Source organism: Heptranchias perlo, chromosome 44 (genome assembly GCF_035084215.1).
Source record: "Heptranchias perlo isolate sHepPer1 chromosome 44, sHepPer1.hap1, whole genome shotgun sequence".
NCBI classification, from domain to species: Eukaryota; Metazoa; Chordata; class Chondrichthyes; order Hexanchiformes; family Hexanchidae; genus Heptranchias; species Heptranchias perlo.
In genome coordinates, this window is record NC_090368.1 from 6684489 (window position 1) to 6705684 (window position 21196).

General features: G+C 53.8%; 1 protein-coding gene across 1 annotated transcript; it reads left to right on the top strand.

Annotated features, from left to right (window-relative positions):
• The first annotated feature begins 68 nt into the window (after positions 1-68).
• Positions 69-20351, top strand: LOC137306708 (disintegrin and metalloproteinase domain-containing protein 15-like). Its single transcript, XM_067976068.1, has 7 exons — positions 69-203; positions 3408-3467; positions 9156-9264; positions 11173-11250; positions 12526-12603; positions 16974-17119; positions 18373-20351. The coding sequence occupies exons 3-7, from the start codon at positions 9166-9168 to the stop codon at positions 18467-18469; spliced, it is 498 nt and encodes a 165-aa protein (XP_067832169.1). The 5' UTR covers positions 69-203; positions 3408-3467; positions 9156-9165; the 3' UTR covers positions 18470-20351.
• Positions 20352-21196: the final 845 nt, after the last annotated feature.

Below are 21196 nucleotides of genomic sequence, written 5' to 3' on the forward strand. Positions count from 1 at the left end.
TAAGTTCTGTTGGGATTGTTCGGATCAGGATGCCCCTGACTCTCCCTTTTTGCCCCCTGTGCAGCTAACAGTGCCCTGCTGGCAGCCTTATTGGTGACTTTTCTGCTGGTCCTCATCGCCACGCTGTTCCTATGTTACTTTAAGAGGGAGCTGGTTCGTTCTGAGCTCCAAAAACTGAGCAAAGGAAACCCACAGAGGTACAGGTAAGGGAGCAAGCAGCATGGACCTCCGTGGCCGGCCAGGGAATTCCATACTTACGGAGAGGGAAACATCCTCTGGTCCGTCCAGCCTGCCCCACACAACCTTCTCCATCACTGTCCCGAAATCACATGATCTCCTGGGAGGTCAAGAAACCAGACCAAAACCCCAAGCCATTTTGGCGGGGGGGAGGGGAAAGTCTGGGAAATTTCTCTCCCATTCTCTTCCCCCTCACCCCCCCCCCCCCCCCCCTCCCCTTAGGCGATCGAAACCAGTCCAGGAGATGACTCTGGCCCTGATGATGCTATGTGCTACCTACCTTTCGTACGAGGGGATCTCCGCCCTGGCCAGAAACAGTCCCAGCTCTCGCTCGAAGGAATTCGGCCAATCATCGTCCATCATGACAGCCTGTTCCAGAGGCCCGCTGGTCTCTGGGAGCGCAAGTGTTTTCAGAAATGGTCCATCAAGCCCCATCCCTCTTCAATTCCCCTCGACCCCACCGAAATGTATCTAGGTACCTGTTTGCATTGGTCACTTTAATGTCCTTTCCTGGGACCATATCCACAACTCAGATCCCCCCTGATGGGTGAAGGGGCCTTCCTGTGCCTCTCCCCCCTCTCACTCCCAACTGCCTCGTTTTTAAATTGTGCCCCCCGCCCTGTGATTTGAAGCCCTCACCATGGCGACCAATTTGCCTGAAGTAACTCCCTTCGATCGGGTCGCCTCGAAGGGACTCGCCAAGTGGGAAGGACGAGGGATTTGATATCTCCTCGGCCGTGCCATGCTGTCGATTGGCTCGCTGTGTTGCTACGTTGGCTCTTTGACGTCTTGGGCCGAGGAGCAAATTCAGAAAACCATGATTGGGATGGAGCTTCCTCGGCCTGCTGGTTGGAAGGATTTCTACTCAAAATGGGTTAGAGGCGTTCCCAAGCCAATCCCTGCGTTCCTGAGCCAAACCTGCCGTTCCCAAGAACACAACACAAAACTGCTCCTAATCCAGCACTAAAACTGGAGGCCAAGAATGGCTGGGTTCTGTATCTAACCCGTGATGTACCTGCCCTGGGAGTGTTTGATGGGACAGTGTAGAGGGAGCTTTACTCTGTATCTAACCCTGTACCTGCCCTGGGAGTGTTTGATGGGACAGTGTAGAGGGAGCTTTACTCTGTATCTAACCCTGTACCTGCCCTGGGAGTGTTTGATGGGACAGTGTAGAGGGAGCTTTACTCTGTATCTAACCCTGTACCTGCCCTGGGAGTGTTTGATGGGACAGTGTAGAGGGAGCTTTACTCTGTATCTAACCCGTGCTGTACCTGCCCTGGGAGTGTTTGATGGGACAGTGTAGAGGGAGCTTTACTCTGTATCTAACCCTGGGAGTGTTTGATGGGACAGTGTAGAGGGAGCTTTACTCTGTATCTAACCCGTGCTGTACCTGCCCTGGGAGTGTTTGATGGGACAGTGTAGAGGGAGCTTTACTCTGTATCTAACCCTGGGAGTGTTTGATGGGACAGTGTAGAGGGAGCTTTACTCTGTAACTAACCCGTGTTGTCAGTGTGGCTCAGTTTAGTGTGACTGTATCCACTGAGACATGGAAGGACCTCGCGAGCTGTTGCTTGGTCAGTGCTGGTCTCGACAGTGTCCCTCACTGTGTGGGACTGACCCGTTCTAAAGTATTGAACATTGCTCACAGTTAATTTTTTGGGGGATGGGAGGTAATATCAGGTGTCAGTCACCGCCCTGCTGATCAGATTAAGCAAATACATCGAAACCACAACTCCAGAATGTAGACTCGGTCCAAGGCGGGGGGAGCTCGCCCTGGAAGTGCATCATTGACCCTGCTTCCCTCTTTACAGTCGCCCCATAGATATTTATGACACGGAAGGAGGCCATTCGGCCCATCGTGTCTATGCCGGCTCGTTGCTAGAGCAATCCCAAACTAATCCCCCTGCTCCGCTCTCTCCTCATAGCCCTGTATCAATCCCCAAACTAATCCCACTGCCCCACTCTCTCCCCATAGTCCTGTATCAATCCCAAACTAATCTCACTGCCCCGCTCTCTCCCCATTGCCCTGTATCAATCCCCAAACTAATCCCACTGCCCCACTCTCTCCCCATAGCCCTGTATCAATCCCAAACTAATCCCACTGCCCCACTCTCTCCCCATTGCCCTGTATCAATCCCCAAACTAATCCCACTGCCCCACTCTCTCCCCATAGCCCTGTATCAATCCCAAACTAATCCCACTGCCCCACTCTCTCCCCATAGCCCTGTATCAATCCCCAAACTAATCCCACTGCCCCACTCTCTCCTCATTGCCCTGTATCTTCCTCTGCTTCAAATATTTATCCCTTAAGATGCCGTGGTCTCTGCCTCAACCATTCCCTGTGGGAAAGCAGCTCAGGCTCCAACAACTCTCTGTGTAAAGAAATCCCTCCGAACCCCTGTCCTTACACTCTGTGTCTGATTAATGACTCCCCTCGTCGCTGACTCCCCTCCCAGAGAGAGTAGAGTTTTCCCTATTTGTACTATCGAAACCCTTTGCAATGAGAACAAAAACTCCATTAAATCTCCTCTTAGCCTTTGCTGATCCAGTCGAAATTTGTAAATTACAGCCGCTTTCGGGACTGTCACCGGCCAGTTTTTGCGGGAGTCCTTCTTTCTGAAATGGTCGTTGTGTGCACTGTAAGACCTTTCCCGGCAATGGGGCGTTTTTTACCCAGCGTCCACAGCGGCCGAGAAACCGCTCCATCCCCTGCCACGGACCCGTGAGGATCTCCGCCCCGGAGATGGAGCGGTTTCTCTGCTGCTACGGACGCTGGGTAAACCGGTCCCCATTGCACCGAAAGCCGCTGGCGCTGACCGTGTCACGGGGGTGAAGGGTGCGTTGGAGGCAGTTCCTAATTCGTAACTTGGGCGAGCAAGCGTCTCCTGTACTTTTTAGCCAAGCGAGTTATTTGGGCGCCTCGGTAAGCGTCCATTTTTTTTTTTTGTTGTTGGGCGGGGGTTGAGTGTTTATGCGACCTTTCGCTGCAGTCCCAGTACGTCAACGAGTGATGGGGGTTGCAAGAGAGCCTTTCGTTCAAGACCCCTCTTAGGAGGCAGATCAAAGCCCCGACTCTCTGAAGTATCTATCGCTTCCCACGCGCACACACCTCCCCCAAAAAACATGTAGAAGCTGGCAATTCTCTTTCTTTTTTTTTGCCTTCCATGCAGTGCGACGGGCGAGTATCGACTTGGTTTCCTGCAGGAGCAGGTTACAGCGGACGTGGAATGGTAAATTGTTTACTCCCTCTAGCTTGGACTCTTCCTCCCTCTTTGGAGAAGGCTTGGGTCTCACAGCAAGTTTCAGCTGGCAATGATTCTCCTCAGCCGGGTTTGTTACGGGCCTTCGTTCAGGTAAAGATCTCCCGCCCCTCCCTCCCTCCCGTTATGCCCCCTCGGGCTGGGCGGAGGGCGTCTCGCACACCCCTGCTTTGGATTCCAGCCCCGGACTGACGTGATATTGGTCTCCTCCCCTCCCTTATCGATGCTGAGTGTCAGTGGGCTCAGCCTCGGAGTCAGGAGGTCGTGGGTTCGAGACCCCCCACCCCCGCTCCGGAGACTCGAGCTCTCAATCTAGGCCGACGCGCGCGGTGCCAGTACTGAGGGAGTGCTGCACTGTCGGAGGTGCCGTCTTTCGGATGGGGCGTTAAACCGAGGGCCCCGCCTGCCCTCTCGGGTGGATGTGAAAGATCCCACGGCCACTATTAGCAGAAGAGCAGGGGAGTTGTCTCTGGTGTGGTCACGGTTGTAATGTAGGCAGTGCACAGCAAGATCCCACAAACAGCAATGTGATGATGACCAGATAATCTTTTCTTTAGTGATGTTGGTCGAGGGATAAATATCGGCCCCAGGACACCGGGGAGAACTCCCCCCTGCTCTTCTTCCAATAGTGGCCGTGGGATCTTTTACGTCCACCTGAGAGGGGCAGACGGGGCCCTCGGTTTAACATCTCATCCTGAAAGACGGCACCTCCGACAGCGCGGCACTCCCTCAGTACTGGCGCCGGGAGCGTCGGGCCTGGATTGTGGGCTCGAGTCTCTGGAGTGGGGGCTCGAACCCACGACCTTCTGCCTGGGAGATGAGAGCGATACCCACTGAAGCACAGATTGGTGGAGTGAGATGTTTGAGGAGGCCGTAAGGGGAAGCTGGATAAACACATGAGGGAGAAAGGAATAGAAGGATATGCTGATAGGGTGAGACGAAGTAGGGAGGGAAGAGGCTCGTGTGGAGCATAAACACCAGCATGGACCAGTTGGGCCGAATGGCCTGTTTCTGTGCTGTACGGTCTATAAAATAAGGGCGAGGGGCCCAGGTGTGGTCGCAATTGCTTTGTAGCTTATTGTGCTATACCTGGAGAGGAAAATACATGAGAGAGAAGATTTGTCTCCCCTCTCGAACCTTGATGAGCTCAGAATTGGCCCACAAAATAAGGCAAAAAGAAGCTGCAAAGGGTTGTAACTTACCGGAGAGCTCTCCGTCCATTATCCCACCCGAGATTGACCTCCTCCTGCCTCAATTCATCAAGGGGATATTTCTGTTGTCCATTCCCTTGTGGGATAAGGGGGATGGCGGTGGGTGGATGGAATCGGCCAGGGTCGTCCCCTCTTAATCGCCGTCCAGCGACTCCTCGAGCGAGCGCAGGATAAGGGGGCACGATGCCCCCCCACCCCGGTCAATTTGCCCGCTGAAGCGAACCCTGAAGGATTTTGCACGTGAGGGATGGACTATGAGGTAAAGGTTCCCCTGTACCCCCTCCACCGCCTTCAGGAGAGGAGGTGGGGGGGGGAAAAGATTGGGCAAAGGACCATGGTCGCACGCTTTGAATTTTGAGGGGGCGTCACTCCGGGAGGGCTGACCAACTCGTCTCCAGATCCACAGGGAAATAGTCATACTGGGTCTCCCAGCTCTTCTTTTAACCATCTCAGTGTTGCTTGACGTTGGCCCTTGGGGCCTATGTCGCTCTGTCGCACCCACCTCGGTCCCCTTTGCTATCCGAGAAGGCGAGCGGTGACCGAGGCCTTTGGGGGACAAGCCCGAACTCTACAGATGCGACTCCAGTAGGACGGCCGAGCTCGAGGGGAGCAAAAAACGCTTTGGTTATCGGCCGAGGGAGGAAGGGAATGACCGCCCGCAACCTTCAAAATGGAGGTGCCTTCTCTGCGGGTGGCAGTTCTTGAACGATGCGGGTAACTTGCTGTGAAATTCAAATCCTGATTCAGTTCCTGATTTTTGGGGGGGGGGCGGTGGGGGCAGGGATGAGGCATGCCAGCGAGAACCTGTCGCGATTATTTGGACGCTCTTCTGAGAGATCAAACTTGGGCGTATCTCAGCCACCCAAAGTGTTTTGACGTCAAGAATCTGGTGACGGGGACCCGGCATGGCTGATCCCTCGAGGTTTGGGGGGGGGGTGTGATTTTATCATCTTCGGGGTTTCCTTTCCAGAGGTCTGTCTCTCCCTTTCTCCAGCTCTCCTCCTCCTCTTCGCTTTGAGGCCTGGCGATCTGCATGTTGGCCTACTTCTGTAGGCTATCTTTCAGAGCCTGTGCAACAGGGCCCAGTCGCGGGGTGGCCACTGCCTATCCCCTCGTACGTATGGAAGCACAGATCCTCCGGCAACAGTAGAGTGATGTGGTCCTAACCCTCCCCGTTGCGACTTTATTTGGTAGAAGGAACGTTAGGAACAGGAGGAGGCCATTCAGCCCCTCGAGCCTGTTCCGCCATTCAATCAGATCATGCCTGATCTGTATCTCGACTCCATTTTTCCCACCTTAGTTCCATACCTCTCGCTACCCTTACCCAACAAAAATCTATCCATCTCAGTCTTGAGAGCTTCAGTTGACTCCCAGCGTCCACAGTCTTGTTGGGGGGGTGGGGGGAAGAGAGTTCCAGATTTCCACTCCCCCTTTGTGTGGGGAAAAAATGACTTCCTGATTTCACTCCTGAACGGCCTGGCTCTAAAATGAAGATTGTGGCCTCTTCATTCTTGATCTCTCTCTCCACCCTATCGAATCCCTTTAAAAACCACGAGTAGAAATCTGGAACTCTTTCCCCTCCTCCCTGATAAAAGCTCTTGAGGCTGGGGGGTTAATTGAGAATTGCAAAAGGGAGATGGATAGATTTTTCTGGGTACTAAGGGTTTATGGAACCAAGGCGGGTAGATGGAGTTCAGGCATGATCTAATTGAATGGTGGCACAGGTTTGAGGGGCTGAATGGCCTCCTCCAGTTATGTTCTTTCCTCTGTTCCTAACTCGGGAATACAAGCCGAGGAGTAAGGATAAGGTTTTTTTTTGGGGTGGTGCCTTCAATGAGCTACTGCCGCAAAGAAACCTCTCCACCCCTCTGGTCAATGCTTCTGATGTCCTCTGTCCAAATTGTGTTCTCACCTTGTGAGTGATATTTGCTGAAGCCCGAAGTGAATCTTGAGAAGATACTGCCGGAGTGAAAGACCTTCCGTGAACGAGGAGGCCTCATTGTCCCTGAACACTTAGTCATAGAATCTTACAGCACAGAGGAAGGCCATTCGGCCCATTGTGCCTGTGCTGGCTCTTTGAAAGGGCTATCCAATTAGTCCCACTCCCCCCCCGTACTCTTTCCCCCAAAGCCCTGCAAATTTTTCCCCTTCAAGTATTTATCCAATTCCCTTTTGAAAGTTACTATTGAATCTGCTTCCACCGCCCTTTCAGGCAGCGCATTCCAGATCAGAACAACTCGCTGCGTTTTTAAAAAAAAAAATGTCCCCCCTCTTCTTCCCCGCTCTGCTTCTTTTGCCAAGGGACTTGAGCTTGGTTTGATGGTTGCTTCCTGCGAATCTGCCTTCTGTCGACTAGTAACGGCAGTTAGCCGGGCTGCAGCAGTGAGGCCGTTGCTTGATGCTTTGCATGGTTTTATTGAGTCAGTAAGGTCTTTCCTGTCCCCGTTGCTCTGTTGGAGGTACTTGCGAAGGCAGTTCCTGCCCACAGCAGATGCTTCCTCCCTGGGCCTTTGGTTGGCCATTCAAGTATATTCGGGAAGTGCTCTCAACAGGAGGTCACTCGTTAATGACAAGCTATGGAGCAGGAAAGTCCTCATCACGGTGCGATGAAGGTTTTTCCCCCTCCCCAAATTGGGCCAGATCCTATTTTATCTGGTTGCAGCTGGAATCGCAAAGCCAGGAAGCTAAAACCACGTCCAAAGAGGTTGTGACCCAACAGATTCACCTTTGACCCCAGGTTCAAAGGCCAGCTGAGGGCGTCCATGTTGGTGTGCCATTTGGAATGACCGGGTCGAAATGTTGGGCAGAGCACGTGGAGGGATTGAGCGCTGGTGGACGGGTTTTGTTTGTTCTACACCTCCCACACTATGACGAGTCGATGATTGACATCTCCTGCTATTGGGATGTGTTTGATGGGGGACTGATACTACCCTATTGACAAGGACAGAGAATAGTGGGGGCTGTTGGGTCATGGGGCCTGCTCGTGGAGGGTTATGAATGGAACCTTGTCCAAGGGCACATGTAGAGGGAGCTTTACTCTGTATCTAACCCTGTACCTGCCCTGGGAGTGTTTGATGGGACAGTGTAGAGGGAGCTTTACTCTGTATCTAACCCTGTACCTGCCCTGGGAGTGTTTGATGGGACAGTGTAGAGGGAGCTTTACTCTGTATCTAACCCTGTACCTGCCCTGGGAGTGTTTGATGGGACAGTGTAGAGGGAGCTTTACTCTGTATCTAACCCTGTACCTGCCCTGGGAGTGTTTGATGGGACAGTGTAGAGGGAGCTTTACTCTGTATCTAACCCGTGCTGTACCTGCCCTGGGAGTGTTTGATGGGACAGTGTAGAGGGAGCTTTACTCTGTATCTAACCCGTGCTGTACCTGCCCTGCGAGTGTTTGATGGGACAGTGTAGAGGGAGCTTTACTCTGTATCTAACCCTGTACCTGCCCTGGGAGTGTTTGATGGGACAGTGTAGAGGGAGCTTTACTCTGTATCTAACCCTGTACCTGCCCTGGGAGTGTTTGACGGGACAGTGTAGAGGGAGCTTTACTCTGTATCTAACCCTGTACCTGCCCTGGGAGTGTTTGATGGGACAGTGTAGAGGGAGCTTTACTCTGTATCTAACCCGTGCTGTACCTGCCCTGGGAGTGCGTGTTTCTGGATGAAATTTGAGAAGCAAATTCACAAAATAAACAATTGTGTTTAATAGGACAGTTCTGGCTCGGGGGACGCAGCTTTCCGCTGGGAAGCAATAGAGGGAAAGCTGGCAAGAAGCAAGGAATTGAAATTTAATATTTTGCCACGACTGATTCGTCATTAACTGCAGGTGTCGGAAGGAAGAAAGAAATGAGGATTTGCCAATTCAGAACTTTATTTTCAATATAGTCATGGAATCAAACAGCGCTGGGGCAGGGCATTCGGCCCTTCGTGCCTGTGCTGGCTCTTTGAAAGAGCTCTCCAATGAGTCCCACTCCCCCCGCCCTGCTCTTTCCGCATGGCCCCGCAAACTGAAATCCCTCGTTCCTGGTACCATTCTCCTCTGCACCCTCTCCGTGCTTTCTCGGAGCTGCAAAGTTCAGTTGCCGAGCGGGCCTTCCGGAAGTTTCTAAACTCGAAAGCGGGGCGACGTCGTCCGACCCCCCCTCCCCCCGGCTCTGCGTCGTCGAAGGAGGAGCCCGCCCGGCTTTCGGGCGCGGGTCAGAGGGGAAGGCGGTTTAAAATCGGCCCAATATTTTCCCACCTGCACTGCAGGGAGGAGGAGCAACGCTGCTGCCCCCTGGTGGTGAATGGCCGACTTTCTCTCAAAATGGGAGACGGGGTTGGGGGGACATCGAAGTATTTTGATCTGCGGTGTTTGGACGGTGAGTCAACCGTTTGCGAGTATTTTCGTGAGGTGGTTGCGATGGCTTTGACCTTTGCCCCCTTCCCTCTCCCGCTTAATGTTCCAGGGATTCCAGGATGGAAAACGGAACTCAGGAGCCTCCTGGTGGCCGACTGCGTCATAAACCTCCGGAGTGGTTACAGCAGACAGAGATGAGGCCAGCTCAGTCGGTCAAGGTAATTGGGTGTTGTCCCACATTGTCTCAACCGAGCGCTTTAATTATTGTTATCAGAGACCCCATTTGGATGTTGCTCATCGTCACTTCCAACACCCAGAAGGACAAGGGCAGCAGGCGCATGGGAAGACCACTGCCTCAGAGTCGCACACACGCATATACCATCCCGACTTGGACACTTGTCGGCCGTTCCTTCATGTTCGCTCGCTCCAAATGCCGGAGCTCCCTCCCTCACAGCCCTGTGGGAGAACCTTCACCACCACCCGGGCCTGCAGCGGCTCAAGAAGGCGGCTCACCACCACCTTCTCGAGGGGGCAACTAGGGGGATGGGCAATAAATGCCCACATGTTTGGTAAGCTTAGCAGGGAGAGAACCGAGTGGAACATTAGATTCAAATCCGGCCTGGAGTGACTGGAGGAAAGGACCCTCTTTGTTGGCCTACGAGCTCCAAGTTTGGAGAGTCTCAATCCAATCCCGAGTAGGCTTGGGGGCCCAAATGGGGCCCAGAAATGTCATGCTGGTCCACTGGGGAGTAGGGGCCGTGGAACATGGTTTGGGCAGAGTAGAGGGAGCTCTACTTTTTGCATTTGGGATGGGCCTGAAATGGGAAGCCTTCCATTTCTCCAGGATATAATTACATCTGGAAAACTTTCAAAAGGGCACTGGATGTACACATTTAAAAGGAAAAATTTGCAGGGCTATCGGGGGGGGGAAAGAGCAGGGGAGAGTGGGGCGAATTGGAGAGCTCTTTCAAAGAGCCGGCACAGGCACGATGGGCCGAATGGCCTCCTTCTGTGCTGTGATTCTATGAAAACACGTCACATGGAACACCAAAGCGCTCCCTGTCCATAGGACCAAGGGAATGTCATCGGTGGGAAACAAATGGTTGGGATTGGAAAATGGAGGTTGGTGGAGATACTGTGGAGAATTCCCAATTATCTCTGGGGATCAGAGTATTTACCTCAGGAGATTAAATGGGTGGGGAGAGTCCATGATAGGGGAGAGTGTACATGGGCTGTGGGAGGGGATTAAATGGGTGGGGAGAGTCCATGATAGGGGAGAGTGTACATGGGCTGTGGGAGGAGATTAAATGGGTGGGGAGAGTCCGTGATAGGGGAGAGTGGACATGGGCTGTGGGGGGAGATTAAATGGGTGGGGAGAGTCTGTGATAGGGGAGAGTGGACATGGGCTGTGGGAGGAGATTAAATGTCATCACATCCCATATACAGTGATGTGCAGTCACTGTTGGTATGTAGGTTAATGCAGCAGTCAACTTACGCACAGCAAGATCCCAAAAACGGAAAATGAGATGATGGAGGAATATCGGCCCAGGACACTGGGGAGAGGTCCCCTGTCCTTCTTCCAGTAGTGGGCATGGGATCTTTTACATCTACCTGAGAGGGGCAGACAGTGCAGCACTCCCTCAGTAATGCCTCTGGGGAGTGTCGGCCTGGATTATAGGATCAAGTCTCTGGAGTGGGGGCTCGAACCCGCGACCTTCTGACTCAGAGGCCCAGGCCAGACCAAACGAGCCAAGCTGACGCTCTGAAGTTACTGGCAGCCTCCTCGTTCAGTACACCAGTAAACCATACGTTGAAATATTGGGCCATTGGACAACCTATTTGTACTGGCCGATCACGAGCCAGTTGATGGATGTCCTCAGGAGAAATACTGAAGGCAGCATTTTGATTTGGTTGGTAAATCTTTGCGTTAGAGTTGAACTGACACGTCCTCCATTAACTTGCACGTGATTGCATGCCATCTGCTTGCTGTTATGGTAACCAATGTGTCATACACCATTGCTTAATGAGAAACTTTATAACCTTGCCGAAGCTTCACTAACCAGTGCTCTGTGATGGCCTTTTCTCTCTGTTTCCCTGTTTTTGCTTTTTTTTTGTCCTCCATGCAGCCTGTCCCTCAGGCGTCATCCAGGCCTATTCCGCCATCAAAGCCTCTACCACCAGACCCCATGGTGAAAGTGTGCCAGGTAACCGCTGTGCATTGTGGGAGAAATCGCGGGGTTGGGAGAGGGGGGGGAAGTGGCCGTGACCTAGCATCTACCTTAATGGCGTGCGTTCGGGGACGGGGAACAGCGAAATCTCGAGTGTCCCACCCGTGAGGAGACCCGAGATGAACGCACACTCCCCTTCCCTCGTTGTGTACTCTGCTTGTCGATTTTGACGTGAGACCGTCTTCAATTTAAAATACAGCAGCTGATGTATTTTTATCTTGGAGAATTGTTCCGAGGATGAAGGGCACTTTCATGCACGTGAGCTGTCTCTCGCCTCTTCTTAATGTCCCCCACCCCGGCCGCCATCTTGAAAATACTTGGGTTGACGCTGCCCTGTCGCCTCATTTCGCTACCTGCTTTCCTGACCGTCTCGTGGAGCTTGCGCGTGTGTTGCGGGTGGGATTCCGCCTTGGAAGTGCCTCCCGTCCCCACCGCGGACGGGAGGCGGCCATTCGGCCCCTCCTGCCTGTTCCCGCCATTCAGTTAGATCACGGCTGACCTGTAGCTCGACTCCATTTGCCTGCCTTTGATACCCTGACCCATCAAAAATCTCAGCATTTTGGGGAGAGAATTCCAGATTTCCTTTGTGTGAAGAAGTGTTTCCTGATTTCACTCCTAAATGGCCCAGTTCCAATTTTAAGATTGTGCCCCCCCTTGATCTGGATTTCCCCCCACGAGATTACAGATTCTCTCTTCCTTATCGAGTCCCTTTAATCATCTTAAACACCTCGATTAGATCACCCCTTAATCTTCTAAACTCGAGGGAATACAAGCCTAGTCTGTGCAACCTGTCCTCGTAAATTAACCCTTTTAGCCCCGGGATCATTCTGGCGCACCCCCTCCAAGGCCGATATATCCTTCCTGAGGTATTGGCTCCATGGACCTCCTCCTTGTCCCATCACTGATGGGTACAGGCCCATTTAGTCGTCTTGCTGCTTCTCTCCTGAAGTCTAAAGTCTCGTGCAGGACACGGGGCACAGGGCTATTTTGTCTACCCCGGCCCTCGTTCCCGCTCCACCACCGCAAACCCCTCAACACCCTGGCTGAGATCAGCAAACTCAACGCACACATCTGAGACGGAAGTGGGGAGACTCTAGCATGTGTCCAACCGTTGGGAGGGGGGAGAATTCCCAAGTCATCTCCGTGCCAGTGTTGGGAATTCGTCAGGGGCGTGGTTGGCGGGTCTCTGTTTGAGATAGTCTCGCTGTACGGCTTCCGTGTTTCTTAATCCTTTTCCTTGTGTCCATGCAGCCCAATCGACAGGTGCCAGTGAGGCCTCCTCCTCCCTCGAAACCACTGCCTGCAGATCCGACCCTACAGAGCAGCCAGGTAACACGGTGGTGTTGCTCTGTAACCTTACTCGTTTTTTTGGACAACTTTTAAGCCAGCTGAGCCATGTCAGCTTGGGGCCTTGGGTTCGAGAGCCCGGGCCCAGGCCCAGGCTGGTGGGGTGGACGTGTCAGAGGGCCCCAATCTCAATCCCAGCTCCTGGTGGACGTAGGGACAGGAGGAGGCCGTTCAGCCCCTCGAGCCTGCTAGGAACTTAGGAACAAGAGAAGGCCATTCAGCCACCTCGTGTCTGTTCCGCCATTCAATTAGATCATGGCTGATCTGTATCTTAACTCTATCTCCCCGCCTTGGTTCCCTCACCCTTAATACCCGACAAAAACCTACCGATCGCAGTCTTGAAATTTCCAATTGACCCCCAGCCTCAACAGCTTTTTGGGGGAAGAGAGTTCCAGATTCCCACTCCCCTTTGTGTGAAGAGGTGCCTCCTGACATCACCCCTGGCTCTAATTTTAAGGTTCTGCCCCCTTGTTCTGGACTCCCCCCACCAGAGGAAATAGTTTCTCTCTATCGACCCTATCAAATCCTTTAATCATCTCAAACACCATGGCGCATGCATGAGACCCTCCAATTGGCTTACCTCCTCGGAAGGCGTGCATTCAGGCCCGGTTAAGGTCCAGAAACCAGCTGCTTGAGACCCTGACCCCGTTGATTGTCCATCGTGTACAGGCCTGTACACGGTGAGAGTGTGTCGGCAGGTCCTCCGACGTTGGAGGTCGTCAAGTGGGGTTGCCAACTCTGGTTGGACATATTCCAGGAGGTGTCATCACACGACCTCCCCGCCCCCCCCTCAACACTCTCTCGCCATTGGCCGTCCTCGCGGAGTCCCGCCATCCCGCGACCAATCGGAAAGCGAGCAGACTGTCCGTTACCCGATTGGACGATTCTTGACTTGTCAGTCAAACAGCCTCTTTTTCCCATCCCCATTGCCAATATTTTTTATAACTAATAAACTAAACTGTTAAAAGAAAATGGGGGAAAAAAACACACTTTATTTATAGTCCCTCTATGATTTTTCTCCCGAGTGTTGCTCCTGAAGATCAATCCTCAATTCCTGGAGACTCCAGGCCATTCCTGGAGGGTTGGCAACCCTATAGTCAAAGCCCAATCTTGCTCTCGACCCGACATATGCACAACATTTTCGAGTAGGGGGCAGAAACCATGACTGATTTGCAGCCCGAGCTCCCCCCACCCTCTCACCCCCAGCCCCCAACGACCTCTAGAGGCACTGAGGCCAAGTGACATCAACTAACAGAGCAGGACCCAGGCTGTGCTCTCTCTGACTCAACACCATCGGCCATAATTGCACATCTCTCTCCGCTCCACTCTAACCTGCTCGCCTCCCGCTGAAAGCTCTAAACGGGTGCTTGATTGATCCTATAGCTCGAGCCTCGCGAATCAGCAGATTTTAAACTGAAGCAGGCCTCAGGCGCAGAATGGCCGTCGAGAACAACACTAACTTGCGTTCACGGGAGCGATTATCAGACGGAAATCTGACTCCGAGCCACGTGGGGAGATATTAGGACAGGTGACCAAAAAGCTCGGTCAAAAGAGGTAGGTTTTAAGGAGGAGAGAGAGAGAGGCGGAGAGGTTTAGGGAGGGAATTCCAGAGCTTAGGGCCTAGGCGGCTGAAGGCACGGCCGCCAATGGTGGAGCGATGGAAATCGGGGATGGGCAAGAGGCCAGAATTGGAGGAGCGCAGAGATCTCGGAGGGTTGTAGGGCCGGAGGAGGTTACAGAGATAGGGAGGGGGGCGAGGCCACGGAGGGGATTTGAACACGAGGATTGAGAATTTTAAAATGGAGGCGTAGCCGGGCCGGGAGCCAGAAAATTATTAAATCCAGACGGGAACTCCCATTAATAATGACATTTAAAATGTACTAACACTCTAGAACATTCTGTCTCCTCACCCTATCCAGATTTTAAGTAAATGCTTTCTGAATTTTGATTTACACCTTAGACATACCCGTTTTCGGAGTGGGGGGAGTGGTTCTGTTGGTGGATTAATATTCCAGAGAACATTGAGTTCATTGGTTGGTGGCGAGCTGGGGTTCCCAACCCTCCTGGTTTGGGCTGGAGTCTCCTGGAATCGGAGGTTCCTCTCCCCAGCGTTGCATGAGCGGTGAACGAACTCCCGGACACACCGCCCTCGATGGGGAACGATGGGGATGATTGGGAAGATGGGGAATGGGGGGGCAGAGTTGGGGAATGTGGGCTTGTGGTAAGACATCACGTGATTGGGCACCGCATGGTCAGAACATCACGCGATCAAACCTCCAGGAATGCCTCCAACCAGAGTTGGCAACCCGACAGAGACCTGAAGCATCTTCTCTGTACCCTGACCGGCCCACGTTGGGTCAACTGTCCATCAGTAGTTCCTTAATGGACGGCATGGACAATGGAAGCATAGAGTTGAAGATGGAAGACGTGCAGGACTCGCGAGATGGATGTGGATGAGGACGGAGATCTCAGCTCGTTGCAATAAGAGTCCAGATGTTTCCCAAATGGGTCCGTGGTTGTTGCTTCCTCCACCGAGAGTCCAACTCCACGTCCAGGCCTTCAGAATACGAGAGGAGTCTCCGCACGGGTTAGATACAGAGTAAAGCTCCCTCTACACCGTCCCATCAAATACTCCCAGGGCAGGTCCAGGGTTAGATACAGAGTAAAGCTCCCTCTCCTGTGATTTAACCACATATCTCAGACCCACTCCGAAGGGCACACCCTACTGCCCCAGTGTGATGCTTTCTTTCATTTCCCTCCATCCCCCCGACCCTCTGACGTTTAGTGCCAGTTTTCGGTGGTGGGCTGGTGTTTGTTGGGGACTGGGTTGGGACGTCCCGAGGTCAGTCAGGGCAGGATTTGAACCCAGCCGCGGAGGTCGAAGGTCATTTAACGTGGCCCGCGGTCTGATTAACGGCACAAAAGTGGCAAACGTCAAGTAAAACTAGACTGACCGCTCAGTCGCTCCTCGCCTCAGAGCACTGAATGTGGAATAGATTCCCTGTTAACGCCACCAAATAGGAGCTGGGCAAAGACCTGGTTGGGAATGGGGTTGGAGATGACCGGGGTCAGAGAGGCTCCGGTGGTCCCTGTACTGCAGGAACCATGGAATATCGAGTTGAATATGCTGCATTGTAATGTTAGACTCAAAATGTGCCTTTTGGCGATTGGCACTTGCGGTGTTGCCGATTGGTGCCTTGTTGCCGATTGGCGCTTGCGGTGTTGCCGTGTTGCCGATTGGTGCCTTGTTGCCGATTGGCGCTTGCGGTATTGCCGATTGGTGCCTTGTTGCCGATTGGCGCTTGCGGTATTGCCGATTGGTGCCTTGTTGCCGATTGGCGCTTGCGGTATTGCCGATTGGTGCCTTGTTGCCGATTGGCACTTCCGGTGTTGCCGTGTTGCCGATTGGTGCCTTGTTGCCGATTGGCACTTGCGGTGTGCCGATTGGTGCCTTGTTGCTGATTGGCGCTTGCGGTGTTGCCGATTGGTGCCTTGTTGCCGATTGGCACTTGCGGTGTTACCGATTGGTGCCTTGTTGCCGATTGGCACTTGCGGTGTTGGCGATTGGTGCCTTGTTGCCGATTGGCGCTTGCGGTGTTGCCGTGTTGCCGATTGGTGCCTTGTTGCCGATTGGCACTTGCGGTGTTGCCGATTGTTGCTCACTCTTGGCATTTGTTGCTTGCGGTGTTACCGTTTGATGCTCACTCTTGGTGATTGGCGCTTGGTGCTTGATTGGTGCTTGCGGTGTTTCCAATTGGTGCCTTGTTGCTGATTGGCGCTTGCAGTGTTGCCGTTCGGTGCTCGCTCTTGGTGCTTGATTGGCGCTCGCGGTGTTGCCAATTTGTGTCTTGTTGCCGATTGGCGCTCGCGGTGTTGCCGATTGGCGCCTTGTTGCCGATTGGCGCTCGCGGTGTTGCCGATTGGCGCCTTGTTGCCGATTGGCGCTCGCGGTGTTGCCGATTGGCGCCTTGTTGCCGATTGGCGCTCGCGGTGTTGCCGATTGGCGCCTTGTTGCCAATTGGCGCTCGCGGTGTTGCCGATTGGCGCCTTGTTGCCGATTGGCGCTCGCGGTGTTGCCGATTGGTGCCACGTTGCCGATTGGTGCTTGCTCTGTTTGGTGTAGTGTGTGTGGGGGAGGGGGGGGTTTACATCGAGCCTCAGCTTGGGTTTTGGGGGTCAGACGACTCCAAGCTTTGGGGTCTTGCAGCTTGTACAGGAGGAAGGGAGATCGAGGTGTTTGACGCCCTGAAGCCTCTTTCTCCTGCTACGTGTTGCACATCTTGTGCTAAATAACGATGACCAATAATCTCTTTCTCCGCCCACCCCCGGTCCTGTTTGTTGTTGTTTGGCAGCCTCCGGTTCCCAGGAAGCCCCCTCCCCCGATGAAGCCCCTGCCGTGTGACCCTGGCACGAGACCCCTCTCCGGGACGGGGTTGGTCAGGCCTGGTGACGTATCGGTGCCCGTCTACGCGGCCCAACATTCCAGTCAGCCCTCCAGGTGGGTAACCGTCTGATTCACTCCTCTTCCCCCCCCCCCCCTCCCCCGCATCTCCCCTAAGGCGCACGTGTCTCTTAACTACCCCGTAACTCTACCTTACTACGTCTGAGCGAAGTGCCTTCCCTGACTCGCCCTTCGTTATTCCCAGCATTCCCTCCCCCCATATTCGCCCCCTGACTCTGGTACAGCGCTATGGCGGGGGTGGGGGGGAGGGGGCAGTAATGGTCTTCTGCGTGGGCTATTTGGACCTGGAGGCATCACCCAATTGGGATCGCTGGTTGGCGATTGGGAAGGGACTGATTTTATCCTCCCCTCCTGTGCCCCTACCGCACTGCCAGGGGGGGGTATGCGTGCTTGGTGGGGGGAAGGGAATGCGGCTGAGGTGGTCTCTCTTCCCCTTCACCCACCCCTCCCCCCCCCCCCCCGGGTCTGGGAGGCTGTATGTTCAATCCCCATGGGTCGGAGTGACCTCCGTGAACCCACGCCCCTTGCCCTTTTGTTGGCCTGGTCTCGGTGACCTCCGACCTCCTTGGGTTGCCCCATTGTTCCTGAGAGAAGGCCCAGGATTGGGAAAGGAGGGGCCCCCTCCCCCCCCCCCCCCCCCCTCTCTCTCTCTCTGGGGTGGTGGGACCCCCCCCCTCTCATTCCTCACTGGAGTCCGGGAATGTCGGGAACACCGCCCTTAACAAAAAAGTGACCTTGTGGACTAAACCTCTGCTTCTGGCCTTGGACAACAGAGGCCTGTGGCGGTCAGATTTGTGTTCTGCGAGACCCTCCTGGTTGGGACAAATGCCGCCCCCCCGACACCCTGGCTCGGTGGGTCGCACTCTCTCTCTCTCTCTCTCTCTCTCACGCCTCTGAGCCAGAAGGTCGTGGGTTCGAGCCCCCACTCCAGAGTCTTGAGCCCACAATCTAGGCCCGACACTCCCGGTGCCAGTACTGAGGGAGTGCCGCACTGTCGGAGGTGCCGTCTTTCGAACGAGACGTCTGCCCCTCTCAGGTGGACGTAAAAGATCCCACGGCCGCTATTGGAAGAAGAGCAGGGGGGAGTTCTCCTCCGGTGTCTTCAAAGAATTAAATTGGCTGACAGACACTTTGGGACATCCTGAGGTCGTGGAAGGCACTGGATAAACGCAATTAATAAATGTCTTTCTTTCCCTGTCTTTCTCCTCACTAAAATATAACTTTGTAATCCGCTGCCTCTGAGCCTAATTATTTTTTGTCTTTTCGACACCTACCCCCACCATTTGCAGGCCCGCTCCCCCTCCCCCAGGAAAGAAGCCCCCTCTGCCCCCTCTCCCGACGCGTGACTCGGGCTCCCTGAGCTCGGAGAGACCAGACGAGCTCTGAAAAGCACTGGAACAGGGCCGGAAGAATGTGGAACAATACAACAGGATCGGAAAGGGGGATTCTGTGAGACTCTACCCCAAAAGCAAGAAACCCCCTCTTTATAAACGTGTCAAGCCCCTATCCCGACCCTTGATGGCGCGAGGAAGCCATTTTTTGCACTGCGGTTTTGGAGGCAATTCGGAAGATGGAGGCCCCACCGTCTGGACTGGACTGGACTATTTTGTGTTGCAAAGGATTATGATCGCCTGAGAACGAAAATTATATTTTTTTGAAGCGAGGGGAGTTTCTGGGTTTCAGTGTGGTGTTTTCAGGCAAATTTTCTCCCAGTGTTAATTGAGCAGCTGTCTCCCTCTCCCCACTAAGTGGGGCTCATGAGCCTCACGGAGCTGGGTTTGAATCGGAGGAGGCCATTCAGCCCCTCGGGGCCTGTTCCGCCATCATGGCTGATCTGGGTCTCAACTCCATTTTACCCGCCTTTGCTCCATATCCCTTCGAGACCCCTACCCAATAAAAAAAAAGTCGATCTCAGGCTTGAAAGCTCCAACTGCGCCTCTCCCCTCCAGCCTCAACGCCCTCTTGGGGGAGCGAGTTCCAGATTTACATTACTTCCTGATTTCGCTCCTGATATTAAGGTTCTGCCACCAGGGGAAATATCGACCCTATCTCACCCTTTAATCACCTTAAACCCCTCGATTTAGATCACCCCTCAATACTCGAGGGAATGCAGCCGTATCTCAGTGGGTGAGGCAGAAGGTCGTTGGTTTCGAGCTCTGCTCCAGAGACTTGAGCCCCATAATCCAGGCCAGACACTCCAAGAGCCAGTACCGAGGGAGTTGCTGCGCCGTCTTTCGGACGAGACGTTAAACCGAGGGGCCCCCGTCTGCCCCTCTCAGGTGGACGTAAAAGATCCCACGGCCACGACTGGGAGAAGAGCAGGGGGGAGTTCTCCCCAGTGTGCTATGTATCCCTCGACCAACATCACTAAAAAACAGATGATCTGGGTCATTATCACATTGCTGTTTGTGGGATCTTGCTGTGCGCAAATTGGCTGCTGCGTTTCCCACATTACAACACTTCAAAAAAAGTACTTAATTGGCTGTAAAGCGCTTTGGGACGTCCTGAGGTTGTGAAAGGCGCGACAGAAATGCAGGTTCTGTCTTTGAAGTCAGTGCTGGATGGGAGGGAATTGGGGGGGGGAGCGAGAGAGAGGAATTGATAATCAGAATTCGAAGCAAAGTCAGAGGTTAAAAGGGGGCTCGGATGGTGACGGTCCCCCCCTGTTGTTTTAAAACTTAATTTATTTGCAGCACTTTTTGTGTGTGTCTTGTAATCAGACTTAACCCGAAGCCTTGGGTTAGAATGTGGCCTTTTCCGGGGGTTCGGGGCTCAGTTTGCCCGACGCTGAGCGTCACAGGGATTTTTGACGAGCGAGGAAGTGCAGTCGGCCCCTGTGTGGGCCGGAGCAGCTCGCGAACCGTCTCTAACCTGCTCTGGGGGCAGGGGTCGGGTGGTGAGTGCTGCGTTTGGACTGGACGCCCACCTCACCCCCCACCCCGACACCTTGGGAAAGGGGAGGGGGGGGGGGGGGGAGATTAATCCAGGGCTCCCCCTCCGGAAAATCCCCGTTTGTGAGGGGATCGGGTTCGAGCTCGGCCGCGACGCCCCCCGCGGTCGAACAGGCTCGCCGTCCAGGCAGAATGGGCGAGATCCCAGAGGGGGTGACGAGTTGGTGAGGGGTGGGCGGAGAGGCTTTTAAAAGCTGTGGGCAGTCGTTAGAGAGACGTTAGATGCATTGCATGAGTGTGAGTGTGTGTGTGTGTTTTTAAAATAAAAAATTGCATCTCTGACACTAATTGATAATAAAATTTTCTCTCATTCCTGATTTTGGCCTCATCGTTTCCTTGGTGTGTTAAACATGGTGAAGAGGTTTCATGTGTGTGTGTTTGTTACAGGCTGGCTCACTTGCTTTGGAAATTCAGTATTTAATTGCTTTAACAAGTCTGGTTTTAAATTATGGGTTTGAGAACCATCTCTGAAACTTTACTGATAATGGGACACTCCCCTGTAAATACTGACACACTCCCGGGGACCCCCTGTAAATACTGACACACTCCCGGGGACCCCCCCCTGTAAATACTGACACACTCCCGGAGACCCCCCGTAAATCCTGACACACTCCCGGGGACCCCCGCTGTAAATACTGACACACTCCCGGAGACCCCCCCTGTAAATACTGACACACTCCCGGGGACCCCCTGTAAATACTGACACACTCCCGGAGACCCCCTGTAAATACTGACACACTCCCGGGGACCCCCTGTAAATACTGACACACTCCCGGGTACCCCCTGTAAATACTGACACACTCCCGGAGACCCCCGCTGTAAATACTGACACACTCCCGGAGACCCCCGCTGTAAATACTGACACACTCCCGGAGACCCCCGCTGTAAATACTGACACACTCCCGGAGACCCCCTGTAAATCCTGACACACTCCCGGGGACGCCCGCTGTAAATACTGACACACTCCCGGAGACCCTCTGTAAAGACTGACACACTCCCGGAGACCCCCGCTGTAAATACTGACACACTCCTGGGGACCCCCTGTAAATACTGACACACTCCCGGAGACCACCGCTGTAAATGCTGACACACTCCCGGAGACCCCCGCTGTAAATACTGACACACTCCCGGAGACCCCCGCTGTAAATACTGACACACTCCC

Bases quoted from the DNA above. Each gene is read 5' to 3' on its own strand.
- LOC137306708 (XM_067976068.1), top strand. From the start codon at position 9,166: ATGGAAAACGGAACTCAGGAGCCTCCTGGTGGCCGACTGCGTCATAAA. The intron at 9,265-11,172 runs GTAATTGGGTGT...TCCTCCATGCAG, and splicing joins GGCCAGCTCAGTCGGTCAAG to CCTGTCCCTCAGGCGTCATC. The intron at 12,604-16,973 runs GTAACACGGTGG...GTTGTTTGGCAG, and splicing joins CGACCCTACAGAGCAGCCAG to CCTCCGGTTCCCAGGAAGCC.